General features: G+C 33.5%; 2 protein-coding genes across 3 annotated transcripts; both read left to right on the top strand.

Moving 5' to 3' along the window:
- Window positions 1-1,401: 1,401 nt before the first annotated feature.
- On the top strand, window positions 1,402-2,169 carry HTA7 (histone H2A 7). Its single transcript, XM_039034782.2, has 2 exons — window positions 1,402-1,662; window positions 1,756-2,169. The coding sequence occupies exons 1-2, from the start codon at window positions 1,471-1,473 to the stop codon at window positions 1,987-1,989; spliced, it is 426 nt and encodes a 141-aa protein (XP_038890710.1). The 5' UTR covers window positions 1,402-1,470; the 3' UTR covers window positions 1,990-2,169.
- A 293-nt stretch (window positions 2,170-2,462) lies between these two features.
- Window positions 2,463-7,904, top strand: DEG14 (Trypsin family protein with PDZ domain-containing protein). Of its 2 annotated transcripts, none has more exons than XM_039034780.2 (11): window positions 2,463-2,621; window positions 2,730-2,826; window positions 3,014-3,130; window positions 3,218-3,358; window positions 3,442-3,569; window positions 4,012-4,223; window positions 4,947-5,028; window positions 5,150-5,292; window positions 6,507-6,630; window positions 6,787-6,879; window positions 7,608-7,904. In XM_039034780.2, the coding sequence occupies exons 1-11, from the start codon at window positions 2,607-2,609 to the stop codon at window positions 7,722-7,724; spliced, it is 1,269 nt and encodes a 422-aa protein (XP_038890708.1). In that variant the 5' UTR covers window positions 2,463-2,606; the 3' UTR covers window positions 7,725-7,904. The 2 variants fall into 2 exon arrangements, with proteins under 2 accessions (XP_038890708.1, XP_038890709.1); XM_039034781.2 differs by lacking the exon at window positions 7,608-7,904 and adding an exon at window positions 6,980-7,135.
- The last annotated feature ends 3,003 nt before the right edge of the window (window positions 7,905-10,907 follow it).

The following is a 10,907-nucleotide window of genomic DNA, read 5'->3' as shown; positions in this document are numbered from 1 at the left end:
TCAAACACCATAATTTACACTTTTTAGCATTATTTCAAGTTGAATTTTACCAAACATTATAGACCTGTTTGGTTTGCAATCTAGATGATGTTTTATGTTTTCAAATTAATTGAATTTAGTAAATATGTGTTTGACAGACAATCCAAATTATATTTCTGAAAATTATTTTCGGATTTTGTAATCCAAACAGTGTAAATTTTGAAAAACAACATTTGAATGTTTTCATTGTATCTAAAATTTGAATTTTAAAATTTAAAATGCATAATTATATCAAATAAAGTTAAAAACATCTAGAAATATAGTATATGTCATGTTATAACTCAATTCAACTTTAAAAAAATTAAAATATTTATTATGTAATATATTATAAATTATATTAAATTTTAAATCCAGTCCCTATAGTCTGGATAAAGTTAAAAATTAGTTTATATGATTTTAAAAATTAGATTTTAGTTCCTATGGTTTGATACAACTTCATATATAGTCTCCATAGTTTGTTAAATCATTTTAAATAACCCCTATCATGGAGACTATTTATGAAATTAATTCTAATTAATCATAAGACTTAAATTCTAACTTCTTTCAACTTATAAGGACAAAAAGAATTCAACTTATCCTATAAATTATATATTATTATAAGATCATAATTTTACAATTTTTGTATGTTCACAAATAAATTATTAAGAGTTTATTATCAACTAATATTTAGTGGGTAATTACATATAGTTTACAATTATTTAAATTATAATCCAATTTTTGAATTAGGCTACCAAACACATATATGAAAACATGGAATATAACTCTGTTTTTATTTAACCTCTCGTTTTCAAATTTATGTTTTTAAATTATCTACCAAATAAGCTATAATTTACTTTATTTCACAACTAGTTTTTCTATGAACATAGTTGGAAATAATTATTTTAAAAACTATAATAATCCGAAACTAAAACTTTAATATATCTTTTGAAGGTGGTTTAGAAAATAAAAGATATTTTTACGTACAAGAACGAAAGAAACCTAAAACTGCAAATATCAAAACGAGATTTATACCTAAAAAAGTTTGATAATCATGAATTAATAGTATTTGTAAGGAAAAAAAGAACCACAAATAAATAGTATTTTCATTAATATTGATAATTCGGCTATTCAGGTGGGTTTATATAAAAACCCACGGACTTCCCCATGCCCGGGATTGCCAGCATGGCACAAACCACAACCGTCAGATCCAATTAAACAAAATCCACAACTCCCACGCCAAATTCTCATAAAATACTTCCAATCCAATCCGCCGGATTAAAACACACGGATTGCCAACGCGTCAACAAATCCAACCGTTCAATCATTTTTCGAACCAAACAACCATCCCGCCATCACAGCCCCTTATATATTGAACCTCCAATTCAATGCCGCCATCCCAATCGTCAGTAAAATCGCAAGCAAACTCTCATCTCAGATTACAAGAACTCTACAATGGAAGGAACCAAGGGCGCCGGAGGAAGAAAAGGAGGTGACAGAACTAAGATCTCCAAGTCTGTTAAGGCCGGACTCCAGTTTCCCGTCGGAAGAATTGGCCGATACCTCAAGAAAGGCCGCTACGCCAAGCGCACTGCTGCCGGTGCTCCGATCTACTTGGCTGCTGTCCTCGAATATCTCGCCGCTGAGGTAATTACTCAATCGAATTTACGCTTAATTCATTCCCATTGTTAGAATTCAATCAGTTTTCGATTTCTGAAATTTGTAATGTTTGTAATGTAGGTTTTGGAATTGGCGGGGAATGCAGCGCGTGACAACAAGAAGAACAGGATTAACCCTAGGCATCTTCTTTTGGCTGTGAGGAACGATGAGGAGCTTGGTAAATTGCTTCAAGGAGTCACCATTGCAAGTGGTGGAGTTCTTCCAAACATCAATCCAGTTCTGCTTCCGAAGAAGACAGCGTCGAATTCCACTCCTACTGCTGAAAAAGCTCAGAAATCTCCAAAGAAGGCCTAAATTAACTCTAGGTTTCCGAGAACGATTTAAACTTTTTTTTTTTTATTTCCTTTTTGTAAAAATTTAGGACCTTCCTTGAAACCTTAGTTTCTTAGAAAAACCGAGGGTTTTGATCTATGGTTTGCGTTTTATGTACGCATCCGTTTCACAATATCTAATGAAAATCTTTCCGTTTTTCCAGTTCTTCTTTCTTGTCCTAGTGCTCTGCTTAATCTTTCTCTTCTTAGTTTCTTTATGAATTATCAATGATCCTGAATCCAGTCTGTACCATAACGAAAATTAATTTCCTGTATACGAACGATGTTTTGTATAAAACCGTGAGAATTGAGATACTTCTCAGATAACAACGAATTTATATTCAGGGATCGCATGAAAATTATAGGTTTTAATGGTAGCGAGATCGGAATTTTGTAATTTAAGATTTAATACTATATATTTGTGGGCCATGAGATTTTTTGATTCTTGTAGGCCCATGGGCCGGTGGTTGAATTATGGCCCAATACTGTTCGTCTTCATGTCCGAGTTATCCCGGAATGGAAGGGTTCAGGTGAGGTTTTAACAACTCATCATTGAGAAAAAGCACTACGAGAGAATTTTCGATCAAAATACTACTCCAGATGAGTCCATTTCTGGTAATATTTATCTTAATCAGTCTTGAAGCTTCTATCTAGAAGAAGAATTTTCTTTTGTGAAGTTTGTGCTTATGGATTTGTACTCATCGTCGTGTCTGATATTTACAGAGAAAGGTTTTGAGCTCTAATGTAACTCTCAAACGGATCGCTGCAGCCGCTGCTGCTGGTTCTTGTTACTTGTATGCCAGAAGTGATCTAGATTCTAGTGAGTTTTTGTGCTTTTTGAATGGTTATCGAAATGTTTGATGTATGGAAATTATTAATTGCAAACTAAGGTGAATGTAAATCATGTATTAGTTAATATCTTAAACTGCCTGTTCATTTGTCTGCGCGCTGCATTACCATTCGTTTTGCTTATTCTTTCAAGTCTTCTGCACGTTTTTTCATTGAAGAACCCTCCGTTGCGTTCTCAATTTCTGCTGCGTGGAGTGAGCAACTATTTCTTCCATGGCAGACAAGACATGGCTTCACGGTTCGTCCACTGGGTGCATTTGATCACCAGCATTTGGGTCTGTCTCTGTTTATATCTGTCGATTCTAGCCCAGTTTTGTATCGTTTCTGCTTTAACTCGAAATAGGATGTGTGAAATTTTGTAGGACTTTCGTTATGTTCTTCAGGAGTCAGTCCTGGTCTACCATCTGGTGAAAAGAAGGAAACACCATGTTTGAGTAGAGATACAATTGCAAATGCAGCAGCAGATGTTGGCCCCGCTGTTGTGAATATATCTGTTTCACATGGTACTCGAGTTGGTATTTGTAATTTTCTATTCTTCTATGGGTTTGGTGAAAACAAAATGTGTTGTAAGAGTTATTTTTCTTAGGTATTTACGGAATTGCTTCTGCTAAAAGCATGGGATCCGGAACAATTATTGACAAGGATGGGACAATTTTAACATGTGCTCATGTTGTGGCTGATTTTCATGGTCAACGAGCTGCATCCAAAGGAAAGGCAAGCAGAGATATCAGCCTGTTTGTTTGCTTATCTGAACTTCACAAGTATACGATTAGCGATCCCATCTTGTTCCATAAGATGTGTTGTAGTATGAACTGAAACATATTTTTTGTTGCCAGTTCTTGATAATTAGATTAATTTGTTCTCATGGTGATGGTCTGTTTGTCTATGTTAATGTACGTTTATGCATTGTTTACAATTATGTTTGACACTAGTATTCTAATGGGGTGAATGTCCTAGCTCTTCAAACTCTTAATAAGCTAGGAATATCTTATATGGCTCTTTTCGAGTTTCATATTTGGTCCAATTAAGTTTATGTGTTTCTTTAACTGTTGGATGCTTTTGAGGTGCCCGAAACTAATGAATTGGTTTATAATTCTCTTTCATTGTTTAGCTTTAGTTTATTTGTTTATTTCATTTGTGAAATGAAATGATACAGGTAGAGGTTACTTTACAAGATGGTCGGACATTTGAAGGGACAGTAGTGAGTGCTGATTTTCACTCTGATATTGCCATTGTGAAAATCAATTCTAAAACCCCTCTTCCCATGGCAAAACTTGGTTCTTCAAGCAAGCTCCGACCTGGTGATTGGGTCGTAGCAATTGGATGTCCACTTTCGCTTCAGAATACTGTCACAGCTGGTATAGTAAGGTAGTCAATTGGAGAAAGTTTTTCTGTCCTTGACATGTTAATTCTTTTTATATCTTCTTCAATGAAGACATAAATGAAAGGTTAAGAATCACTTTGGTCCCTGAACTCGTTTGTAACGATTTATTAATGTCTTTCCAAATTTATGACAATTTACTTTAATAGGCATCAATGTAACCATTATATATACTTCACAATTTGTAACCATTTAGTCCAAACATACTATTAAGATTTAATGAATTTCTTACATATGTAGATTGATAAACTGATTAAATATCAAGTTTCCTTATAAATTATAAAGACTAAAGCGTTCCAATTGATGAGATGTTTCACGATAGAGACTAAATAATTAGAAATTTGAAAATATAGGAACTAATTTGTTAAAAATTTGTAAGTATATCGACTACATTAGGACTAGATTATTACAAATTTAAAAGTACAAGGTCTGAGTCGTTATTAATCAAAGTTCAAGGACTAAATTGTTATTTACCAAAATTGATTTTAACCTTAATGAAACAATCTTTTCTTAGATAAGAATTAAACAATCTTTTCTTCAATGGCTGGCACGGCAGAAGTTTTATCTGCACTTGCGATGCTAAAAAAATGGCGAAGATTGAAACAGAATTAACAGGGTAGAGCAAATTTAGAGTTTATGCAGGTTTGTAGGTTTACAGTGCTGGGCATTGACTATATATTTTGTTGTCTACTTTTCCTCCTTTGATTAAGTTGTGTTGATCGTAAGAGTAGTGATTTGGGTCTTGGTGGAATGCGAAGGGAATATCTACAAACAGACTGTGCAATTAATGTGGTATGTAACACATTTTGTTTACTCGTTACATGGCTTATTGTGGTAGAACTTGTTATGTATTCAGTGTAGTTTGTACTATATACAAATAATTGGCATTCTTTGATGGGTACTTGTCATGTAGGGAAATTCTGGGGGCCCTCTTGTTAATGTTGATGGAGAAGTTGTTGGTGTAAATATTATGAAAGTTGATGATGCTGTTGGTTTAAGTTTCGCCGTACCAATTGATTCAGTCTCCAAAATTACAGAGCAATTCAAGAAAAGAGGGTATAACAATTTTAAAGACTATCTGTTGTGAGTGGATTGGATCGTTGAATAGACTGATATATTCTATTTGTGTGTAGAAAAGGTTTGTCTCTGTTGTTTTTCTCTCATGTTCAATTGAGGGCTTTAATGAAGATTTCATAATTTCAAGTCATAACTTTCTCCTTATTTAAATGTTTCATCTTTATTTTTATATAATTGCTTTTTTTCCCCATTACTATGGCTTGTTATAGAAAAGGGCTTTTATATAATTGCTTTTTTTCCCCATTAGAATGCTCAATCTATGTTATCCTTTTTTACTTGGGAAGGCAATTTATGATGTTTAAATTTTGTAGTTACACTTATGGTGTGTGCTGAAACATGAATCAATCATATATAGTCATGCACGTTATTATGTTTGATGGTTTTATACTTGATTCAAACATCAGTTTTACCATCTAAACAGTATATAACTTTTCCAAGCGGATGAATTTTTTTTGCTCATTCACGAAATAACATCCATTATTGAAAATTTACTTTTTAATTGTTTCTTTTTCCTACAATTCATTATAGGGCAAATTGCAAAAACCTCTTCGATGTGTCCATGATGTATGTTGGTACTTGTAATTACGCCCTCAAACTTTCAATTGTAAAAGTTGGACCTATAAATTTATACAAGTGTTAAAATTGGACTGTCAAACTTACAATAGTTATAGAAATTGGACCCTCAAATGACAAAAAATGAATCCTTAAACTTATACAATTATTACAACTACCACTAGAAGTACGGTGGTTTTTGCAATTTGCCCTTCATTATTTAATGTGCAAGTATACTTAAAGAGTAATACTTACATCTTTTACACTTCTTTTTGATGTTTGAAATTATTTTGAGGTCATCTTTGATATTGAAAATTTCATATAATGCTAATGTTGGTATAGCTCATCCATCGACTAAATATTGGTGTTGAGTGTAGCACACTGCCTTTTAAACATACCCATGCATTTTTATCTTCTGGGAGTAATTTTAGGTCTGATGCATTTTGATGCTTCTAATGGTGTGGTGAATTGTCTGAACTGAAAACTGGTTGCTTTTGTTTTTGAACTGTGCACAATCTATCACTTGGCTGAAAATCTTTGAGATAAATTGGTGCTCTTAGCTTGTAGGATTTGGAAAATGCTTAACCTTTTTATTGTTTACTTTCTTATAGATGTTAATTATGTATACCGTGACGATGCAGGAGAGTTATTAGGCCTTGGCTTGGATTGAAAATGATTGATCTCAATGAAATGATAATCAAACAACTGAAAGAAAGAGATGCGAATTTTCCAGCTGATGTTACTAAAGGGGTTCTTGTAGCGATGGTAATAGTACCATCCGATCAACCAATGTTATTTTTGCATTACATTATTTCTTTTCCCCCTTTTCTGTTCATCACCAGCTGTAGTTGCTATCTTTTAGATATTTTATTGAATAAATTTGGCATGAGCAAAATAGATTCTTGTCAAATTCTTCAATAGGTAACTCCAGGATCCCCTGCTAGTCGTGCTGGATTTCAACCCGGCGATGTCGTCATTGAGCTCGATGAGCAACCTGTTGCAAGTATCAAAGAGGTATTTAGACTTTTGTTTGTAGTTCTTATCAATTCTTGCTGGCATATACCGTTTTCTGGTGGAATCATTGGTTAGAAAAGTTTCACTTTTTGCTTCCCAGATATTCAAGTGGAAAGCAACTTTGGTTTCTTAATCTTCAATTGCGAGGAGAAAGACCTTTCACTGTTTGCTTCCAGTATATCAATGACAGAAAAAGAGTTCTAAAGTTTAAACCCTTTCATGTTTATTTACTAACATCTTTGTTAATTTTCTACTATACTTCTAAAATATTTTTTTGAATATCGCCAAATTTGAAATTTTGGATTGAAAAGTAGTCTTTTAATACCTAATTCGATAACCATTTGATTTTTTGTTTATGAAAATTAGACTTATATAAACATATTTAAATTATTGTTTTCCTTTGTTATTGTAAGTATGATGGGTGCGATTCAACAAATCTGTTAAAAAAAAGGTAGTTATTGCATTTCCCCGTAGTAAATGTATAGAATGATATAATTATATTAGTGTTGGTATCTGGTTTCTAAAGTGTTAGCAAACTTTCAAATATCAAGACTGGTGCGATTCACTCGGCTGAGCTATGCTAGTTGTAGAAAGTAGAATTTTAAGGTCACAAAATCTCGGTTTCGGTTTTTATTTCCCATTCAATTTTTTCAACATAGGCATGGTTTTATTTTTAATAGTTTTGAGTTATGTCATATCACTGAAGCTAAGTACTGATTTTGTGGCAGATCATTGAAATTATGGGAGACAGAGTTGGGGTTCCATTGAAGGCAGTTGTGAAAAGATCACTTAATTGTACCGCCACTTTAACTGTTCTTCCTGAGGAGTCCAATCCAGATATGTGATTCTTTTAATCAACTTTTCTTTCATAATGTTCTTTCTTACTTCAATAATATAGAAATATCAATCAATAGCTATTAGCCGTGGAAAATTATTGAGGCTAATTCATTTGGGTGGAATATCGAGATGCTATAATACTAAATCTTTTCTTCACATGTTAAATCGATCAAACCATACTTAGATTATGTCTGGTCTTTTAAGTTAGACAAACTAGATTTGAGAGTACGTCTAGTCTTTCTTTTCAAGTCGAACAAATCAAACTCAAGATTACGTCTAGTCTTTTAAGTCGGATAGAGATTACGTCTAGTCTTTTATCATTTTTATTATGATAAAGATTATAAATGATCCTCTTGCTTGTACTACAAAATAAACTTATAATAGCCCAATGAAAGCTATTCATTTTTTAAGTAGCACAACCCAACTTGGTGAAAATACGCCCAAATTCTCTTTAAGCACACGAAAGAGCTATTGCACGTGGTCATGAAGTTGCTGGAACACAATGAATGAAGAAACAAGGGTAGTTGCATATATAGCAATTAGATCTAAAAGTATTAGTGAATATAGCATAATGCAAAAGAATTTGTAAGTATAGTAAAATTTAGATCCAACTTTTAGATTCTAAATGATAGACTATATTGCTAATGAGAGTCTATTAATGTTAGACCATTTTACTAATGGGAGTCTATCAATCATAGAGTCTATTATTGATAGACTTTGCTATATTTGCAATTCTTGGAAATGTTATTATACATTTGATTATTAATTCTAAAAGTGTGATCCATTGTAATTATTTGTATTGAACCTGAAATAAAAATGGTCCCAAATTTGGTATCTCTTTGTTATGTTTAAAACATGTTTTTGTCTGGGTGTAGTTAAGCTAAGAATGTTGTGAAGGAATGGTAAAAAAAAAAGCCCAAGAAAACCAAAAAGTATGATCGTGTTGGATAACTATTTGGTTTCTTTACTTTTCAAAGCTGGATTGATTTTCAATACACGTATAGAAGATAAATAATTAAACAAATAAAGCAGTAGTTGAGATAGGGGGTGAACAACTTGAAATTGATCAACTCAAGCCAAATCCATTTTGTTTGGTTTAAGTTATGAACTTGAGTTGGGCTTAAATGAATAAAATTTTGATGTGTTAGGTTGATTCATGGAATTATTTATAGACTCGAATTATCCTGAATTGACACTTAACATTATTATTATTATTTTTGACATAATTGTATTTTTACTAATTATTTATTTTAAGTTTTTTCAATTTAAAGTTTGCTTTTAAATTAATTGTAAAATAATTATGTTCATTATCCCAAATGGAACTTTATATAATATAAAGTGAAATTGAGTTGCTATCATATTTCAATATTTAAAAATAATTAAACAGATAATTTCTTAAAATAAAAATTTGCACAAATGATTTGAATCTAAGCCAATTCAACCAAAATATTTTATAGTCGGATAGTGTTAGATTCATTATTTAATAGAGAATTATACAATATAGCAAGTTTCAAAATTTCATTTGGAGGAATGACATAAGTGTAAGTTTAATTAGATTTATAGCTGATACACCAAATTCTCAACAGTAGTATTTATGATATTTCCACTAACCAAATTTAAATCTAAAAAATGAATCTTTGCTAAAATTTTGGCCCCTTCCCAACTTTGCTAAGATTCGACATTTGAGTGCATTAATATACACCAAAGTGTTGTTCACGCTGAAGTATCCCACGTCAATTCAATTTGTTTTTTATTTGTCAATTTTTGCTGCTACAGGCACTTAAACAAATAAAACTTTGTTAGATCGTGGTTGAGATGAAAATTTTCATTATCCGACAAGACTTGTGTGATGAATGCTCAGTCGTATTCTATGTCCAATATCTACTTTCTAACAAGTTTTGCAGCAATGAATACTATTTATAGCAAGAGTTAGAAACCCTAGAAAGGGAAAAAAGGACCAAGAATAAATAAATGGAGAGAGAAGAGGCTTAAAGGCCAATACATGAGATGGGCCACATAGAAACAAACATTTCAATAAATATTTACACGAGATAGGCCGTTTTCTATTCCCACGTTTGGTTTCGTAGGTCGGTAGGGACGACGGATGGCGGAGGATTTTCAGGCCGAGAGATGGAAGGAGAAGCGCGAGGGAGGTGGCGATTTGGAGAAGATGGCGCGATAGGGTTACTTGTCTGAGGCACTGCCCACGTGGGAGAGCGTGAAGAGTGCGTGTGATTGAGTGGGGCGATAGGTGGGCTTAACCGTGGGCTTGGTGTTGGGTGGGTTATGGACTGGCTGGGTTGTGGGCTTGCGAGCTTGCGAGCTAACGGGAAGGTGAGCTGGGCCGAGTTGTTGTTGGGCTGGGTATTTGGGATGTGGGCCGATCCCGTTGTGGGTTTGGGAGCCACGGAAAAGGAGATTGACTGGGCTGGTTTGAGGATGTATGTTCGGGTCCCGAAACCTGCCGAAAAAGGAAACATCTTGAAATATATAATTTACCGGATGGGCTAAGGCATTTATGTCCCTTTTATGAGAATCTCAGTTCCATTGGTGATTTCTTCTTAACCACAGTTGAGGGAAGACCATTAATGATAAACACCGACATCATAAACGCATCACACCAATAGCATAGCGATATTGAAGCTTGAGCAAATAGAGTTAATCCATCTCTACAATATGATGATGTTTCCATTCTACTCTACCATTTTGGACCGAGGTGTAGGGGTATGAGAACCAAGACTTTATGCCAAGATCAACACACAACCTGTGAGCTCTTATGTATTCACCATCATTATCTCTTCGAAATTCAATAAAAATATTGTTATCCTGAACAAGTTTAGATACTTTGATGAGGTTTTTAGTAATGGCAAGAACACACAACACATTTTTCAGATTTAAAACACTAGCATTAGAGGATAAAATGCATGATCCAACATGAGAGATAGACAAAACATTACCATCACTAATTGTAACGTTTTCATTACCTCCATATTCAAATGAATGCGTCATGTTGTTGTGATCAGAAGTGATGTGGTTAGAAGCACCGCTGTCAATATACCAGTTTGGATCAACAACTGATTTTGGGGTGGCCATGAATGGATTTGAACTGTGAGTTGCTACAAAAGCTTGATTTGGATATGGAGCTAGCGTTATTTTGGATTAGGAGGGAAGTGCCTAAAAAAATGTGATAC

The sequence above is a fragment of the Benincasa hispida genome, chromosome 6, assembly GCF_027475165.1.
Source record: "Benincasa hispida cultivar pf3 chromosome 6, pf3_genome.v1.1, whole genome shotgun sequence".
Taxonomy (NCBI): domain Eukaryota; kingdom Viridiplantae; phylum Streptophyta; class Magnoliopsida; order Cucurbitales; family Cucurbitaceae; genus Benincasa; species Benincasa hispida.
The sequence above is the reverse complement of the archived record's forward strand: the minus strand, read 5'-3'. Positions and strand labels throughout refer to the sequence as shown.